Genomic DNA, 20,522 nt, shown 5'->3' on the forward strand with positions numbered 1-20,522 from the left:
GAATAAATTGGAAATGTTTAATGAAATTACAAAAACACCACCAAGAAGGTTAGACGAAATTGACTCAGATGAATGCCAAGAAACAATTTTTAGTATATTTATAAATTTTTTTTAATAAAATGAAAATTATTTTGCTACTTCATCTAATAGTTTTTAAATTAACTATGTATATTAACAATAAAAATACACAATACTTAATAATCGCTAGCATTGCATTTACCTGCATAGCAAGGGCCTTTCAAATCGTTTTGTGCTAGAAACTTTGGTGCCGCCAGTGTTGGCAACGGTACCTGCTGCAATTCCTCAAAGTCCAAGCGCCTGAAAGTATATACATATGCCAAAACGTAGTAAATAACAAGATGCATATTTGATTAAAATTCCGAATGTAACTTACGGTATGCGCAGCGAAGATTGCCGATCCAAGCTGCGCACTTTCATGCGCCGTTGCGATTCGCCAAAAGAAGATTTGCGTGGACGCATCACCGACGAACCGAGTGAGAGAAACTCAATGCGATCGATAATGTCATAAACGTCTGTCGCCGACTCGGAGACCATTGGTCGGCAGTACTTACGCAATGAACGTAGCTGCGCATAGCCTTTTATATCCGCCGGACTGAGTGAGGTATTCAGATATGAAGCACCAACCAAGGAGGTACCACGCAGTAGGAGACTTCTTTGCGGTTGCACATCGACCACTAGATTCGACATGCTCGGTATAGGACTCAACGGAAATTGCTGAAAATCGCTGCAGAATAATATATTTCATTAATATGGTGTTGACTTTACAAAAATGTATTCAAAAACTTTGCAAACAAGCGCTCACCCCACATTCTGTATACGCATGGTCACCGACTCACAACTGCTCACACCCGATGTATTCGAATCGGTGCACGAGTTGTAACGTATGCGATGCGCCGGATGTTGCACGCCCATAGCGCCAATGGCCGTGCCGCTTATTAGACTGATCACATCCGTAGTTTTCGACTCCGACAACGAACGCTGATGCTTGCTATGACGCATATATGTGCTCTCCGGTAGGGTCTTCGATTTGGCGCTAACCGTTTGCTGCAGCGTCGGCTGGTGTTGTGGTTGCGGTTGCGGTGGCTTTGTCGTGGCAATATCATCGCACGTCTTACTGCTGTCCGCCGTGGTATTAGCATCTGGCGCTTCGGAGCTAGCGCTGGCGGCGCCACCATCATGACCCGTTGTACTGCTGCTGCTCAAGAGCAAATTCCAATAGCTACCCGTATATGAGCCATCGATTTGATCATCAATACCGGTGTAATTGTATGGTGGCATATCTTCGTAATGATGCCGCACCGGTGTGTAGTTATTCGACATCCAATCTTCCGGTTGATGCACCGGCCAAACTGTGTTGCGATCGTGCCGCACACTCAACCAATCTGTATAAGAGTATGTGGTGCAATTAGTAAATTCAAAGAAATACGTTTATTTTATAGAAAATAGCGAAAGTACATACTTAGCTTGTAGAGTATATTAGCACCGTCGTTTGTACCGCCAATCAGACCCAACACATTGAAGCAAGTGGCTCGTATTGAGTATACGACACATTTTGTTGCCAATATGACCAATTTCTCGTAGATTCTGTAATACAAAAAGCAAGAATTATTAAAGAATCGTTAACTTCTGGCTGACATGCGAAAATAAATAAGCGTTTATTGTTTTAAAAGTTAAAACTGTAAAAAAGACGATCTAATTCACCCAAATTGAACCAAAATAGATGTTACTTTGTTTCGATTTTGATTCAAAAAGATCTTTTCGGGGATACAGCTTTGAGAACTTATGCTGTTGTGTCCCACATTTATTGTCACTTATTGTATTTAAAGGTGTTTTTCTCAAAACTATATTTTTGAAATCGGTTGCTAAGATCTCTCGAGAACTACTCAACCGATCTTCATGAAATGAGATAAAATTCTTAAAGACTTGGACAAATGATTTTTTTCGATTACAACTACAGGGTTTGTCCGGAAAGTAATAGGACCGAGTCGATTTAAAAAAATGTATTCAACCAATCGTTACAATTCCTTAAAAACTTTCAAAATAGGCTCCTTCTGCATCGATGCAGCGCTGCCAGCGCGATTTCCAAGCATTGAAGGCGTCACGGAAGGCATTCTACGGAATAGCCCGTGCATGCTGCTGTGATCCACTCTGTCATCTCAAAATGCCTGCCTTTCATCGGCCTTTTAAAGCAAGGAAACAAAAAAGTCCGGGGGCCACATCTGGGCTATAGGGCGGCTGTGGAAGCGTTGAGATGCCAGCCTTGGTTAGGTAGCTGTGAAAGGCTGTGTGAGCCGGGGCGTTATCGTGGTGCAACTTCTAATCGGTTGCGATGTCTTGTCGGACCCGATTGACCATTCGTTTGAGTCTCTTGAGGACTTCCACGTAAAACTTGGTGTTGTCGGTTTGCCAAAGAGGAACAAATTCATGGCGGACGATGCCTTTAATGTCATAAAAGAAAAAAGGTCTCCCAGCACGGTCTTCATCAGCCACCTTTCCCCCCCCCCAAAAAGACCTGGTGCCACCGATATACACCATTTCTTGTTAAAGCAGCATCTGGGTTAACCTGCTTGATCATATCAAACGTCTCTGTCGCAGATTTAACGAGTTTCACACAGAATTTAATCGCGTACCTCTGCTCTAACAAACGCTGCCTTTTCGGCTTGCACCACTCACTGAAACACGTCGCGCGAAAATGTTTGTCCTGACTCTCCAGGTACTCGGAGACAACTGATCAGCCGCTCCTTCGCTAGCTAGGAACGCCCTCTACCGAATCCAGTCGGTGCGCGTACGCTCCGAAATGCAGTCGCGGCGGAAGAAAATCAGTCCTATTACATTCCGGGCAAACTATGACGTTGAAGAAAAATGTTGCGTACTTTTCACTGAAATTCTCATTTTTTTGTAAAAAAAATTCTGCAAAAATTCAATTTTCAGTTTTTTTCCTTCGCCCAAGTTCTAAGTTAAGGTCTGAAGGTTTTTTCCTTTTAGATGATCCTGTAAGGAGTTATCCTACCAACGCGGGCGCATCTTTTTTCCGAGGGGTCACCGGAAATGGCGTTCCAATGGCCGAATTTAATAAATATATTTTTTTCCAAAAATCTTAAAATTTCTTTGTTAATAGTTTATGTTTGTAACAATAAAAAACTAATAAAATACTTCATTGAGAAAAAAATTGTTGAAAACAGGCTTTTTAATCCGAGGAAACACATGTAACCCCTACACATGTCAGCACTTGACTCTTTCCTCACAATATTTGAATTTTGTAACTATATAATATTTCCAGACTTACCTCGATCCCGATTCTACGAAATATTCAATTCCATTCGAGTGCGTCGATGCGTGCCCAACGGCCCAAATGGCCGACTTCAATTCCAGACACTCGGCATCATCCGTGCACTTGCCACGACTAATCACGTCAACCAAATGCGGTAAATCGCCATATTTTCGCAATGCCGTTGTACCTTGAGCCGTTTGTACCATTTGCCCGTAGAGATGAGGTGGAATATTTGGAGGAATTATAATCGGTCGGGTATTGCAATTACGACGACTATAGTGCCCATCTTCATTGCGTATGTGCAATGTTAAACTGGAATGTGTATTAGCCTCGACAAGCAGGACATAGCTTTACAAGTATAAACAGTTATTATTATAATATTTTTTCAGAGTTCGCTTTAAAGGATTGCTCACCGTTTATTATAGCCGCTCTTCCAGTACTCAATCTCTTCTTGTATGCGCGCCTGCAAACGATTCAAGCCACGCGACAGTGAATAGTAACGCGCCATTATTAAGCGTCCACCATCGCCAAGTGACTTTAGATCCGGCCATAAGCTAACAATCTCCTCGAGATAATACTAATAATATTGAAGATTAAGATTAATTATTAGACTTTTAGCAAATATCTATAAACAGGCGTTGTGACGCACCTTTTCGTGACAAGCCTCTTCAAGCACATCTAACGCTGCCAAAACGACACTACGATCGGGATCTTTCGTCTGCTGTATGATCAGCGGTATGCCCCAGACCTCGAAATTGTGCAGACGTGCACGCAGTAGCACGGTCAAAAATTGTGTGGCATACAGGCGGCCACTACGCACTTTTGCCACAGTTAAGGCCTTCTCCAGCACCTTACGTGTCACCGATTCTAAGGAGTAATCTAGAGCGGAGACAGCTAGCTTCACATAGCAGACATGGTCCGTATTGCGCACCAAATTTATCAAGCTGCAATTGGAAGATGGATGGGAAATTAATTATCAAATTTCAAACGTGTAAAATCATGCTGGCAGTATTAGGTAGTGCTACTTACTGCTCAAACACAGCCGTGTCGGTTAGTATACGAATACCATTTTGTGCGCGGCACATGCGGCCAATGTATAAAAAATACTGCTGACACATTGTACTACTCATGTGCTGTGGACTAAAGAGGCAGTCGTGTGCACGATTTGATGTGCTCACGGCCAGCAATTGTTTGCTGATGTCCGAAAAGTAATCGGTGAGTATGCGTATGCTCTCCATCTGTAGTGAAAAAAGGTGAATACGTTAAAATGACAGCTTCCAATGATTGGATAAATAAATTTAAAAAAATATTTAAAAAAATTAAAAATTAAAAAAATTTTTAAAAAATTAAAAAATTAAAAAATTCAAAAAAATTAAAAGAAAATTCCAAAAAAATTTAAAATTAAAAAAATTAAAAAAATATAAAAAAATTTAAAAAAAAATAAAAAAATAAAAAAAAATAAAAAATAAAAATTAAAAAAAAAAATAAAAGTATAAAAGTAAATAAAAAAACAAAAATATGAAATAAGAAAGAAAAAAATAAAAATTAATTTAAAAAAATAAATAAATAAAAAAAAAAAAAAAATAAAAAATAAATAAAAATAAAAAAAAAAATAAACAAAAAATATATACAGAAAAATATAATAAAAAAACAGTAAAATATAATAATAAAAAAACCAGAAAAATTGGATAGAAAAACCAAAAAACAACTTTAACTCCGGTTACATCCAAGCTATAATAACTAACAGGGCATTACTTATAGCAACTACAAGTAGATCCAAATCTGAAAATTCAACGAAAACAGTTTCGTTAATTCTTAACAAGGAAACGCTCGGTTTCGACGATGTCGGATCTTTGGGAGTAGGATGAGTGAGGTTTACCGGTGGTAAGAGGCGAATAGAGAAATGCGAAAACTCATTGCCCGCTGGATATATATTTGATATGTCAAGGTCTATTCTGGATAAGTAGGAGTTTAATTTGCTACAGTATGCAGAACTATATTTTGCGAGCAACTCGAGTTATTTGTCTGCAATCGGTTGTTGTTGCAGTAGCAGAATTCTGACGAGTTGAAGGACTGTGAAAAAAAAAATCAGGGTCCGTTCCGACTGCCGTGAGCAATGATTGATTGTGATCGATCAGTATGTATGGCAGTTATATGCTGTAGGGGTCCGATCGATATAATATATTTGGAAATTGCAGAATTGTCTTGTACAACAATCCATGATATATTTCGTGGATAAATATTGTCAAATGAAAAAAATTTTCATAGAAGGACTTAATTTCGAACGATCTGTTTGTCCGATGGCGATGGTTCCGACAAAAGAACAGTTCTTTCTGGAGATCGAGGCGAGTACCAAATTGCACATCAATATCTCAAAGCCTGACAAGACAGACAGGCAGACAGACGGACAGATGAACAGGACGAAATCGAGTCAGCTACTCAAGCTGACTAAGGTATACACTGATGACATTAAAAAAAAACAACAACAAATAATAAGTTCTTTATTTTACCATCGGATTAGCCAGCAGCCAATCAATGAAATCCAAGCCTGCAATAACGAACGCTGGCATAGTTCTTCCAGGTCGGCCCAAGTCTTGGTGAGAAAAGCGATTTTTACTCGGTTTGTAATAGTCCAAGAGAGATTTGAGGAAATTGTTGACCGTATCGTCGACTCTGCGCATTATGTTCGACTGCAGAAAAATATATCATTATTAAAATGTGTATTATAATGCCACAATTTTAGGCGTAACTTACGCGCAATATGGTGATAATAATATCCCAGTCCCAACCACTATCGTCCGGTGAAGACAATACATTCGAATCACGTATTAATTTAGCCACACGCTGGTTTTCGAAGAACGGTAATAGTTTTCGCTTGAAACGGAAGCTTGCACGCCGCGATGAGGATGGTTGCACATTCGACTCGTCGCTGGATGAGACCGAGTCGAGACGCTGTCGATCACTAGTGAGCAGACCACCACCAGCGCCAATACCCAGTGTACCGCCACTGGTTAAATGACCGCCGACTGGCGGCGATTGCAATGCATTGCCACTAAACGAACGCGCATGATCCTGAGCGTTGATTTCACGACGAAACAGACGTGTTTGTATTAAGGCTGAAATGGTGGAAATTATGAGCTGTGATGAGGGAGATTTTTCAATGCCACCATTAATATACTTACATCCCCCTTGTATAATACTATCCAAAAATAAACTACATGATGCAGGACGATTGCGTAGCATTTTTTGGTAATTTTGTAAAGCTGATATTGCGGCGGTGGCATTTTGATTACCCTGAGTTGCGTGCGAAATTAGTGTCGGCAGTGCCGGGCTGGTGCTACAGATATCCGCCGGTAAATGTGTATGCATTAAATGTAAGATTTTACCTACAAAAACAACAATGTAGTAAAAATAAAAATAAAAAAATCGGGATATTCGGTCTCAGAAGGGTTAACACATACCAACTAGCACAGTGGCACGCACTGACAGATGCGTATCGCTCGATCTGATCACCTCGACGAGTGCATTTAACAGTCCAGTCTCTAGAAAACAGTATAACAGTAATGACAAATGTTGCTCGCAAACATTTGGCGCACGTGCGGCCAAACTCGGCAAGATAAAGCGTCCTTCCATTGCAACAAAGCCATTGCTGAGCAACCAGGCATCCTGCAATGAAGTAAGTTGTGGTGAAAATTCTCTACTTTTTATTTATTTTTTTATTGTTTTAATACCTGAAAGTCGGACGGATCGACAGTTTGCAAGGCTATCGTGTAATCATCCGTCCAGGGCGGTTGTGGTACATTCAAAAGTTCGTAAAGCAAATCCAATATTGCTTTCTGAAAGCGAAAATTTAAATTTATTAGAATAAGTAAACAAAATACCAAACCCTCAAACCCTCATAATAAACATAAAACAGTAAATATCCGAAAGACGGCAGTTACTAACTCAATCTAATTACTTACTCTCACTTCCATTTGATTCAGATACAGCGTATCCACTATTGCTTTTAACCCCGACGGTTTGCTTGGATTACAGAACTCAATTGTACCGGTCCAACTGCGCAAAACCGACAGCAATGCCAGGCGGCAACTAGTATAACGCAATTCACGGGCATCCCTAAAGTAACAACAGGTATAGTAGAAATAATTAGTAAAAACAAAAAAACTTTCATAAACAAGTTTGTGCATACTTATTTTTGTTCATGATGCCCAAGCGGTATGTGAAATCGCAATAGGGCGCTGCGAGGCAATCCAGTCGCACGCCCGATATGTTGCGCGTCTGTGGCCACTCCAGCAAGTACAGCAGCACGCCGCACAGGCTCTCAGCGATACGTGGATTGTGACATTCCAGGACGTTGCGTGTGATTGCTGTGACGCCGCCGCAGACGATCAACAGCACAGGATTCAACACCGCGAACTCACATAGTGTGGCCAGGCAGGCGCGCAACATGTTATCGCCGTCTTCAATGCCGCTATCGGCGAGCGACACCAGGCAACGCACGAGCACAGGATTGATGTCGACCGGTGAAATGGCCAGCATCTTGCGAATCTGTAAATGAAATAAAAATTTAGTAAGAATTAATATTAATTTGGTGAATTACTTTGCAGGTACCCACCAATTTCAGTGCTTGCACGCGTTCATCATCGTTCTTCAGTAGCACATCGATGGAGCGGCATACTAAATGTTGCAGCTGCATTGAGTTGAATATTTTGACATCACGTGGTGTCGCCAGCACATAACGGATAGTGCGCAAAGCGGCAGCACGCACTTGCGTAAATGTGTGGATTAGCGAGACGCTCAAACTAGAAAGTTTAAAATGCATATAAATTTATTACTAAAGTGTACACTGCTGGATATTAACAATAATTAGAGAAAGTATACTAGAAATGAAAAAAAAACTATACAATCAAGTCAAATAAAGGTGTCACACTAAAATTGTCTTTCATTTTATACAAATAAGGAATCCAATCTTGAGGTATGTGATATTAATGAGCTAAAATGAATCCCTAAACAACTATAATGCGCCGCTCTTTATGGATAACGTTTCCGCTTCCGTGTTCTCTGAACAAAGAAAACTCAGGCGGCTCCTTCTCCGCCCATATACCAGGGAGGACGTTGTGGGTGGGAAGAAGCGTTTGGGGGAAAGGGGCAGTGAGTTTCTTTGAGGATGGGTCACAGCTTTAACTCCAGCTTCAGATTTTCTGACTATTGCAGTGTTTTCCAAACCGAGGTTGTAGCCACTAAAGTAGATTTACTGTTCCGGAGTGCAGCATCCTTCAGAGAAGTGACCATCCACTAAGATAGCAGGACGGTAATACTAGTTTTGATCCCATTAACAGTGCGTTCTGGTTTGGTTAAGGAGTGCCTAGCCTCGCTATCAATAGCAGCGCGTCTCTCTGTGATAAGACAGGTATGGATGCTATGCCACAGCGGAAGCGCAGGAAATTGTAAAACAGATGTGCTCAAAATAAAAGGCACCTTAGAACCGCTATGAGTAGAATGGGAGCTGGTCGGTGTTCCCGTATCCTCTTGTGTTCTACTACTAGATAGCTGGGCTTCGCGGGAGCTTGGAAATATTTTCCAAATAATATTAGATAATTTTGCTGTATCATGGTTGCAAAACCAAACGTACGGAAATCCAGCTACCGGAAACCAATGGAATGGAAAAAAGAAAAAGATGATTTGCCTAAACCACAAAAGCTTTATACGGATGGTTCGAGAATGAAGCATGAATTAGATATAAGGCAGCCTTTTAACTTTCCGAACCACTGCAGTATATCTCAAGCGGAGAAAGAGGTGGAAGAGATGTCGATAGTGAGCCGCAACTTGGCGTTTTATCTGGCATTGCTAATGAGCCAATGGCTCACGGAGCTTACCGGACTAACTTAACCTGTTAGATAATTTGGCTTTGATTTTACTAGCCCTCAACAAGATATTAACTGAATTCTTTCTCGTTATGTTGATATACGTCCTAGTTCAGGAATCCCAATTAGGCGTTTTTACTAATTGGGGTAACTTTATTTTATTATGACAAAAGGCTCTTCAGATACTTGCCATAGTACATTTAGACGACCCTATATTATATACATATGTATATGGATCTCAACTATGGATATCATGTGGAAAGGACAAAATTTAAATTGTTGTTTCTAATGGATTAATATTTTTGAATCTAGAATACAATTTAATAAATACTGGAAAGGAAAGTGTCGCAGACGAGGTTTGCTATTAATCTTTTTAGTTTACTATAATCAGTCTAAAGGCGATTATATATTTTCTGAACCAGCTCGTGTCGTTTTGCAAAATGGTGTTTAATCCAAAGCAAACCTGATAATAATGCCGAAGTAAATATGCAGACACTTTGCGGATTAATTTGGAGTGTTTAACGTCAGATTTAAAAAAGGTAACCCTGATATTACACATGTTCTAATATATTTGAAATATGTTTGGGAATAACTAGTTAGTGATGAAGACGACAGACTTTTAGATTAAACCTAAATAATAGGCGTCTACTTACCAATAGAGCAACTCTTCTGTGTTAAAGCCTAAATAATTTTTGGGATTATGCGCCTCCGTCTGTTGCTGTTTGCAAAGTGTTGCCAGACCGTTAAGCAAAAATAGGAGTTTAGTATCGCTTGTGTTGCGGCAACACAGAGCTCTATAGATATCATAGGCATTTTCTATGTTATATTTACTGGGGTCCAGTCGGTAGTAGTCTTCGTGATCTTGTGGAACTGAAAATAAAAAAAAAAACGTTTAAAATATGAAATTTTAATATGTTTTTCTACTACTATTTAATAATTAGGAGGAAGGGCTAAGTTTAGGCAATACATGCTACAAAAACAATTATGTATGTAGTATAGTAAGTTTTGATTTCTATTATTTTTTTGTTTTTATTTAATTTTTAATTTATTAATTTTCATGTTTTTACTATTTTTTAGTTTTTTGTTATTTAAAATTTACTTATTTTATTATTATTACAATCCGTCTTCCTCACGATTCTCTTTCAAACCATTATTACCACAAACGTGACGGCAAAAATTTTATTTTTATGGCAAAGACTGGACACTAAAAGAGAAAAATGAAAAAGTACAGCTTTCGATTTGCGTATAACTAATATACAAAAGGTAATAACAGGTGATCCAAGTAGAGGTACTTTTCTCAATGGCCTTTTCTTGACAGATCACGCCTGAGTCGTGTCAAGCTGTCATTTTATTTATGTTCAGTATTGTTTGGCATTTCATAATGAAAAGGCTTACGCCTGAACAACGTCATCGTTCAACTTTATTATGAAATCACGTTCTGTAAAGAATGTCTTTCGTGCACTTCGCTCAACTTATGGTCCATGTAACCGGCCTACTAGCGTACTTTTCGCAACATCAAACCCAGCATTCATTATTGGATAAAATTCGACCGAATAGACTACGACCAGCATCCAGTGACGAAAAAATAGCAGCCGTCGCTGAGAGTGTACACGAAGACCGTGGAGAGTTGATTCGGTGCCGTTCGCAGCAATTCGAATAGTCATATGGAACGACTCGGCTCATTTTACATCGAGATCTTAAATTGAAAGCGTAAAAAATACAGCTTCTGCAAGAACTGAAGCCGCTCGACTTTCCCAAACGACATCGCTTCACTCTGTGGGCTCTTAAAAAGTTACAAAAAGATCCGACCTTTTCGAGCCAAATTTTGTTCAGCGATGAGATCCATTTATGACTCAAAGGGTATGGAAACAACCCAAATTGCCGCATTTGGGACGAAAAGCTTCAAGAGCTGCCGTGTCATCCAGAAACAACGGTTTGGCTCTCGCTGCCTTCAAGAACTTAAAACAAGCTTTCTTGTTGTGACATTGATTGAAATGGGTAAAATAATAAAATTTTAATAATTGGTAAACAATCGATACAACTGTGTCTACCTTAGTCCTTATTGTTTCATGCAGTTCAGAAATGAAAAAGTTACCCATAACCTGAAACTCTTGTTGAGTGATGTATCTGAAAACACTTAGAAATTACCAAATGCTGAATAGTTCTAGACGTTAGCAAAACATATTGGGGCGGAGCCAAAATCTGAATTATTTATTCACGTCACCGCTTTAAGAAGGAATCATACTCAACCCCTACATTTTGTCTTACCCTAATGTGCGAGTAAGACAACCGAAAGCGATTGAAATGTCATTAAACTATCAAATTACCAGAAACAAGTTGAAATTCAAAAGGACTCGGAGGTGTGAAAGTTAATAAACACCAATGAACAACTTAACTTGAATATCTTCGGGGCGTTGAACGTGAAAGGAAATTTAATACGGCACTAACCTACGACACGCATGACACTCTTTCTGCACTGCATTATTTTTAAGTATTTACAAGCTATGATTATCGAAGAAAAAAAAACAAACAAGAAAAGGGTTGAAAGAAAGAACGTCCCTTCGCTGTTTACGCAATCGCCGCCAAACACCTCCATCGCCACACACGCACGCAAGCTCGTAGATTCGTATGTGTATGTGTGGAGTTGCGTGTGCATGTGTGTGTGTGTGAAATGCATTCATACACTCGTGCATATCTGGGTTAAGCGTTTATGACGAGACAACAATAAATTCACCAACCACGCACTGCAATCAGCTTTGTCTACGCACTTGTAAGCTGCATTTAACAAAAAACAACAACAAAATGAGAGTAGGTTTCGCATGTTAAGAAAAAAAAGGAAGTGCGAGTCCACATTGAGGACAGCTGGAGCTGAAAGTGCACATGTCTGTCGCAGCGGCTGAGGATAAAATTTCATTTTCTGAATGGATATCGAGACGCTGGTGAAATGCAAGAACTGCAAGTACAGTTATGAACAAAATAATAGCAGCTAAATTTGGTGATGAAATTTTTAACACAAAATTTCAACAAAAACACATTCATGTAATTTTCAAGAAAGAAAGAAGGAAAGGCAGGCCTGTCTTTCCGACAGATGATACTTGATTTATACTCAGTTTGGTTTGTCATTTCATGATGAACAGACTTACTGCGGAACAAAGTTTGCAAATCGTGCAAATTTATTACGAAAATAATGGTTCAGTTGGTAATGGTTCATTTGGTCGACGTACATACATCCGCCATCCCGCGAAACAATTGGAGGTGCGTCCATTGACACTGTGAACATCGTGCAAAAACTGAAGTCGCACGTTCGTGGAATAAGCCCAAAACGATATGGGCTTCGATCCTGACTTTTACGAAAAAATTTGATAAGCAATGAAGCTCACATTTGCTTGAATGAAGACGATTGTCGAGACGCCTTTCTTCTTTTTCTTTATTGCCGTATACACACCAGTCGTTCTTCCTTTTCGCTGTTTGGCTTCAATTGGAGATTCCAAGTGTAGTCAAGTCCTTCTCCGCCTGGTCTTTCCAACGGAGTGGAGGTCTTCCTCTTCCTCTGCTTCCCCCGGCGGGTACTACGTCGAATACTCTCGAGTTGGAGTGTTTTTGTCCATTCGGATAACATGATCTAGCCAACGTGGCTGCTGCTGTTAATTAATTCGCTGAACTAGGTCAATGTCATCGTATATATCGTTCCAACGACTGCGGTATTCGCCGTTGACTATGCGCAAAGGACCATAAATCTTCCGCAGAGCTTTTCTCTCGAAAACTCGTAACGCCAACTCATCAGATGTCATCGTCCGGGGATGTTGAGTGATTAGTAGAATTTAATCTTTATTCAATGTCCAATAATATCGATGTCATCAGCGTACGTCAGCAGTTGTACACTCTTGTAGAAAATTGTACCTTCTCTGTTCAGCTCTGCAGCTCGAATTATTTCCTCCAGCAAATTGAAGAAGTCGATAGGCAGTTGCCTTGTCTGAAACCTTGTTTAGTATCGAACGCCTCAGAGAGGTCCATCCCGATCCTGTCGGAGCTTTTGGTATTGCTCAACGTCCACAGCCGTACACACGCACACAGCCATATTTGTTTTGCGGGGATACCATATTCATACCAGCATAAAGGCAGCTCCATTTCATGCCTTTCCATCCTCCAAAATTCAATGTTTGGTGTGCTCTATGGGCAGACGAAATCATTGGTCTATAGTATTTCTTCAAAAATAAAGCCGATCATAATGTTTCCGTTAATGAAGAACGCTATAGAGCCACGAGTGAGGACTATTTCGTGGCAGAAATGGAGAATGTTGATATGGTCAACGAAAAAATAAATTTATTGAACGAAACTTTCAGAGAGCGCATTATTTCGCGTCGTGGTTATGTGGCGTAGCCTCCAAGATCGTGCGATTTACCACCGCTGAACTATTTCTCTATTTTTCTGTTGCTGTCATACGCTCCCAATTGCTGCAAAAAGTGTTCAAAAATTGGGCCTCACGGCTGCAATTAAATTTCGCCAGGTGCGGCGATCACTTATCTTTATAATAAAACTTAATTCTTGGACAAACATTAAATTATAACTGACTTATGAGGTTGAAATCATAAATTTGTGGAAATAATTATTTTATGTATATAGGGGCTTGGCCAATATCTGAACCAAATTTATTAATTTCTGGCAACAGCAACATTGTGATCAAGAAAATATGTCCACTTAATTTCATTAAATTATCACACTTATTGACGAATACATAGGAGATAAAGTCAGCCATAGGAGCTAGAAGTATTCATAGTCAGTTATACTCTGAATTTGACCATTTTCAAAAGAGAAGTGTCCCATTTTCAAACACGATTTCTGCGAAGTATGAGATTTCAACTGAAACTGGACGAATAGACCACGTCCAGCACAATATACTCGTACTAAAGATATGAGAAGGAAAGAAAGATGCCTAGTGAGATTGATTCGCGTAAAAAAATTCAGGAAAAATTGTTTCAAATTATTATCACTTCCTCGAAATCTGACAGTCGGCGACTTTTTTCTGCTCTCAAATATAAAGAAACCACTTCACGGAAAGAAAATCATTCGCTACGAGAAATATTCTTGGTTTTCTAGAATGAGTTATTTAATCCACGGGGAGAATGAAAATCAACGAGCCGAAGCCTGATAAAAGAGAAGCTAAATTTGGAAGTAGGCGTGCTATTTTCAAGTATGCAGACAGGAGGAGTTAAGAAAACATGGGAAAAAATTTTTGTTTCATATGTTAGTTGATTATACCATATATTATTTTCCATGCGAGTGCGGTCGGGAAATACCCATTCAATTTTTTTACTGATTTAACCTCAACCAGATATTATGCGGCTTTTAGTGATTTTTTTAAGACATTTAACCAAACATTTGGTGTGGTAGTTTAGATTCGACATTGCCGGAGCTTGCCTCTTTTTATTTCGTAGCATACGATGGCTTGTGTCGAATTCCAAAGTAGTACTGAAAAACGAATTTTCAACTTAACTTTTGGCGAAAAACCGCGCATATATGTATATAACGGGGTTTTCAATAGGCACGCTACAAAAGCAGACCGATAGGCACTTTTGACATTTCTTTTCAGTAAGAGTTGCCCTTTAAACATGGAAAGATATACGATGCAACGAGCGTCACCATGCCAGTGAGTCAAGAAAGTGTTCGTAGTGTCGAGAATATTGCTGTCACGAGCGCATCTATTGAGGAAGACCCAAATCAGCCTTTCACATGTCGTTCTCAAGAGTTGGGTATCTCTGTGACGTCGTTGTGGCGAATTTTGCGAAAAGAGCTTTCCCTACATCCGCAAGAATTGACGCCGCTTGACCACCAGAATCATCTTATGTTCGCCGATGAGGCTCATTTCTGGCTGAATAACTTCGTCAATAAGCAAAGTATGCGGTATTGGTCAGGTAGCAATCCACGCGTACTCTATGAGTCACCGGTTTATGTGCCGGCGGCGTCACTGGGCCTTACTGTGAATGGTAATCGCTACCGCTCAAATCATAACCGAATTGGATAATACGAACTTAGACAATATGTGGTTCCAACATGACGACGCTACAAACCACACAGCGAATGTCACAATCGATTTATTGAAAAACAAGTTTGGTGAACGTGTTATTTCACGAAATGGCCCAGTCAATTGGCCGCCTTGGTCGTGCGATCTATATGCCAACAAGCCAACGACGATTGATGAACTTCGTACGAATATAGAACGTGAAATTGCAGCAGTATCGGCCGATTTCTGAAATCCGTCGAAAATTGGGTTCAGCGTCTGGACTTCTGCAAGCGTGCCCGTGGTGGCCATGAAAATCAAAAGAGATCAAGTTCCATACATAATGACATGGAATGTAATTATACGGGAATAAAGAATTTCATTGATATCCTAACTCTTTTGCAGCGCTCTTATTGAAAAACTCGTTAAATGCTTCACGATTTCGGAATACCGACACGTAGTTCAAAAATCTTCAAAGTAATCACCTCCAGATATGTATATTGCACTCCTGACTGCGTTGTTTCAAATCCTTAAAGCACTTAAAAAATCCATTTCTTGTGATACTGTTTAGCTCCTACTTTGATGCAGTTTTTATCTGTCCTTTCTTGGGCCTCTTTAGCTTTGGGAACAAAAGAGTCACAGGGGGCGGGGAATACGGCGGATGCACAACCATTAATGTGTTGCTTTTGACCAAATATTCGCGCACAAACAATGATGCGGGAGCAAGGGCGTTATTATGGGTTAAAATCCAATTTCTGTTTTTCATCAAATCCGAGCGTTTCTCGCATAATACTGCCGCATAATTTCAACAAAACAAACAAACCCTTCATATTCGACCTAACTTAGCGCGTCGGTCTTCATCATCAATTATGATCCTCTGGAGCAGATCAAGATCCTCTCGCACTGAGTCCAACATCTCCCGAACAATGTCAACGCGATGTTGTTTTTGATCGAAAGTGAGCAAAAATCGAAAACGAACCAAAACGCATCCAAGCAAATAGCTGTCAAAAATTAACTAAACATTCAAAATGTCCTACCTTGTCAGAATAGGTAAAAGATATATAAATACCAACATAACACAACAACGCAATCGAAAATCGAACACATAGCCCGCGAAAATTCAGAATTCGCGATATTTTTTTGTACAAACCTCGTACGTAGAAGATATGTGGTAGTGTTAGGTCTTTCAGCAAACGCAGCGATGTAAATAACCGAATGGAGATCTATTTTAAATTTCGCAAGGAGGATCGTGAGCAGAACAACACGATCATGGGATTTCAAATCGGTGGATTTTTCCAGGTCTTAAACTACACCAGTCACTAACTAAGTACCTTCCGCCAGATTTAATCAGATCTAAGGAGCAGGATAACTTTATACTCGAATAGATCTGTGTCATTTTGGGAAACGAAACTCTAAGCAATGGCTCCAATACAAAAAAAATCGTAGATAATGCCTTTATTGTAAACAAGTAACTAGAAAAAGATGCACCGAAACTACAATACCCTTCACAAATAAAGAAAAGTTTCCAAACAAGAAATTGATTTGGATAGTTCAGTGGTCCAATAATGGAAAAGGACGTATGGAAAATTTCAAACCGATATCTTGAAATCTGAGGGACTAGCTTGCGTATATAAAGACAGACGTGTATGACTAAATAGATTCAGCATGCCAATCTGATCATTTATACTCATATATGTATATAAAGTATAGGACCTCCGACGCTTCCATCTGGATGATGCAAACTTCGTGGCAAACTTAATATACCCTGAACAGGGTATACAAATTAGGAAACCTTTGCAAAACACTGTAAAGTGAGCAATACACAAGTTACCCTTAGCTACATGCGTTCCACAAATTTTAGACCGGAAGGCAAAGAAACTGACCTAATGCAAAATTAACAAGCAAACGAAGTGTCGAAACTGGAGTACCAATCAAGCATCACATTACCGCATGAAAAGCACAAAAAGGATGAAAGGATAAACACATGCAGCCGCAAAAAACCGAAGGGCATATGTTGCATTTGTATGTGTGTGTAAAAGTTTACGTTGCGACGAGTTCTACAAATATGCGCATGCCTACGACACCACACCTTCACACAGACACACAAATGCAAGTATGAATATGCAGCAAGACGAAATGCAACCCAAAAGTGCAAGCAACCAAAACAACAGCAACAACAACAACAAAGGTGAACGAGTGTTTATAAAGCGCTAAAAAGTACCGAAGACCAGCAACCAAAACAGAAGCGTTCGAGTTTTCTTTTTGTTTTTGCATTCATCACAACAACGAGCAGCGCGACGACGAGCAGAAAGGCGTGTGCGCAAGATAAAAGCCATTGAGGTAGGACCACCAATCGATGCAGACATTTGCGCACACGATTGCATCATACGAAATTGAGAACCGCCAGAACTAGCTTTACATTGCAATGAGCGAGCAGTTTTTTGTGACCTAATAACTTATTTATTTCACAGATGAATGTGATGTCATGAAATTCTAATTATTTTACAGCATTTTTAGAAAAATATAAAATAAATATACGGCCTTAGTGAGAAGGGTTTTATCGGGTATTTAGACCAGTGGCGATAGATTTTGATTATGATAGATAAGTAAGAAATTTCGCAAACGACGCACTAGCCCGCTCTGCGGCAGCGTCCAGGGCGATGGGGCCAGAACCATGCATTGCAGTGGGGTTCCACACTTTTAAGGAGCTGCTCCGCAAAGAGGAGAGAGTGGGGAGAGAACAGCGTTGTCAGCAGGAATCCGCCATCTTGCTAAGCTGCTTTTGGGAGGGTACAATCTTGCAAGGTTTAAGGAAATGATCAACCTCCCCTAAGACCAATTCCGCCTCCTTGTGCGCTCTATACAGGACAAAGACGGCTCAGGAAGGACTTGTCCAACATGGGCATAGTCACTTGCGCAAACTGCCGGTTCTGCGACGTGGAACAGGAAACCCTAGAACATCTGATTCTGGTTTGCCCAGCAATTTGCAGAAGCAGGATCAAGGCCTTAGGTTCTATCTATGTGGACAGGGATCATATCACCTCAGTCAAGGCCAGCAGGTTCCTGGAAATGTTCAGGATGCTGGACTTTGCTGATATTGGGGGAGCACAATAGACCGTAGGTCGCAGTACAAAAGCTCAATCCATGTATGGTCTGCCTGGCGTATTTCTAATGGCACACAATTCCTCACCTACTGGCCAAAGCTGGTCGCTTTTGGGTGATTGTTTCCTTCATGCGGTAAAATTTTTAAAGCACGGGGTGGAATTAAGAGTTTGACCCACTTCCCATAACCAGTGACATCCGCCGGTTTCGTTTTTATATTTAAGTCGTTTTAGCTCTGGTGCTATAAAAATGTACCCATGAAGGGTATTACGTTCTGTTCAGCTTTATAACCAAAACAAGACCGGTGTGAACTTTGAGATTTCGAAGGCTTGATAACCCATTTAGTTCCATTGATGATTTTTCGCTCAAATTTTCACCATTCAAACGTGTGAATTGTTTAATTGAGTTAAACAATACAAAACAAATAATCAAATTTATTGCTTCTGTGGCAGCTAATCACTGTGAGTAAAGAAAAGAAGCGACAGAAAAGAAATCAACAAATCGGTTAATGGATTGATTAACAATAACAACAGAGTTGCCACCATGTTGAAATATAAAGTACACAAAAATATTATTTAGACGTTTCGCCAGCTCTTGACTCTCTCAATTCGGGCTATGTATGCTTATATTAACTTAAAAAATAGGATTTTACCTCTTACCTCTAATTGTTTAGAAACTTCTTCTGAGATCTATTTTTGTGCGAGTATTGTCCTCGAAAACACTCAAATATATGTACATATATGTATATATACATAAAGAATTCTAGAAAGGAAAGTCCCAGTGGCCAACAATAACTGACTCCAATTCAGTAAAATATAAATAGTGTGTAATCGAATAAACAACTGGCATAAATCAAATATACTGGCATAATCAAAAAGAAGTGGAATTGAAGGAGATTGTACTACTTCAACGAGGTATCTAAATAGATGACTGTTTTTGTGGTTTCGTATGGTATTTTTTGACAAAATAGAAGAGTTCAGATAAAGCTAGTAGAAAAATGTAGAATCGAAGACGGCTGGCTCTCATATCTTATATGGTGTTTCCCAATAGGGATGATATGATTTCTCATCATTTTGGCAATTTTTAATGTGTCATAAAATGTATTTTTTTTGTTTAGTAATGTTTACAATTTCATCATTGAAGCATTTACGCAAGAACAACGTTAACCGTTAATCGTTAATGGTCGTAGTAGTCATCCACTTGTGCTAGCTTTTCGTCGATTTTCAAGAAGCGCTCGAAGTAATGAAAAGATTACTGCCGTTCAGGCAAGTGTTGCTGAATACCGATTTGTCGATATATAAACTAGTTCTCACTCAAGAATTGAAGCTATCGGACCACTGTAAACGTCATTGAATTTTCTGATTTTGCCTTGGAACAACTTGAAAACGATAATGCATTTTTTAAGAAAATCATCTTCTCCGATAAGGCTCACTTTCATCTGAGTGATGCGGTAAATAAATAAAACTGTCGATTTTGGTGCGAAGAAAATTCCCAAATTATCCATGAACAACCATTACATTCACCTAAACTGGCTGTTTGGTGTGGTTTTTACTCTGTTGGAATTATCGGTCCACACTTCTTTCGAAATGACCTCTGTGACACCATTATCGTCAATGGAGAGCAGTCAACTTTTTGTGTCCGCAATTGGAAGAAGTTGATCTAGTTCCAATAAGACGGGACTACATGCCACACAGCACGTGCATAAACCCAATTTTTACACGAAAAGTTTGGTTATTCATGACATACGACTCGATTAAGTGGGGAAAGTACTCGAAAATTGGGTTCATCGAATTCGTTCCTGGACAAGAAGAAGTCGTGGATATCATTTGAATGATGTTATATTCAGAACTTAATTCTCCTTAAAAGGAACAATCAGAACATAATTGTATCGATTATATAAAAAAAATATTTTAATTTCCTTACCAATTATAGTGTTTTTTTTTAAAGAAATCATAACACATTTATTGGAAAACCCTACGTATAAGTATGATTTGGAAATTGAACTCCAAAAAGTGTAGCAGTAAACAAAACCAGGGCTATTACTGTTTAAATACGGTCCAGTTCCACGTCAAACTACAAACAGCAACTTTGACGTCAAATTTTATATCAATTAATATGCTCGGTAGATGACAAAATATACAAATTGTATGTATGTATATAAGTGAAATGTCACGCTACCGTAATTCTTCGTTAGTCTGATAATAAGATCCATTTATATTCATTCATGTCCAACGGAACAAATATATGAATGAATGAATGAAAAATG

The 20,522-nt window shown here is 39.4% G+C and overlaps 1 protein-coding gene across 6 annotated transcripts in view; it reads right to left on the bottom strand.

Moving 5' to 3' along the window:
• LOC120774271 (rapamycin-insensitive companion of mTOR) overlaps positions 1-20,522 on the bottom strand; it is a 47,650-nt gene that overhangs the window by 6,414 nt on the left and 20,714 nt on the right. For all 6 annotated transcript variants that reach the window (XM_040103757.1, XM_040103753.1, XM_040103758.1 and 3 more), the window contains exons 3-19: positions 9,810-10,026; positions 7,908-8,094; positions 7,482-7,840; positions 7,255-7,408; positions 7,024-7,128; positions 6,754-6,958; positions 6,475-6,678; positions 6,047-6,408; positions 5,803-5,982; positions 4,322-4,530; positions 3,942-4,236; positions 3,706-3,869; positions 3,308-3,640; positions 1,481-1,605; positions 824-1,403; positions 395-745; positions 221-318 (exon numbers count right to left, since the gene is read on the bottom strand). In XM_040103757.1, the coding sequence (XP_039959691.1) occupies positions 221-318; positions 395-745; positions 824-1,403; positions 1,481-1,605; positions 3,308-3,640; positions 3,706-3,869; positions 3,942-4,236; positions 4,322-4,530; positions 5,803-5,982; positions 6,047-6,408; positions 6,475-6,678; positions 6,754-6,958; positions 7,024-7,128; positions 7,255-7,408; positions 7,482-7,840; positions 7,908-8,094; positions 9,810-10,026 (4,128 nt within the window). The remainder of the gene's footprint in view (positions 1-220; positions 319-394; positions 746-823; positions 1,404-1,480; positions 1,606-3,307; positions 3,641-3,705; positions 3,870-3,941; positions 4,237-4,321; positions 4,531-5,802; positions 5,983-6,046; positions 6,409-6,474; positions 6,679-6,753; positions 6,959-7,023; positions 7,129-7,254; positions 7,409-7,481; positions 7,841-7,907; positions 8,095-9,809; positions 10,027-20,522) is intronic.

Source organism: Bactrocera tryoni, chromosome 4, assembly GCF_016617805.1.
Source record: "Bactrocera tryoni isolate S06 chromosome 4, CSIRO_BtryS06_freeze2, whole genome shotgun sequence".
In the NCBI taxonomy this organism is placed as follows: Eukaryota; Metazoa; Arthropoda; class Insecta; order Diptera; family Tephritidae; genus Bactrocera; species Bactrocera tryoni.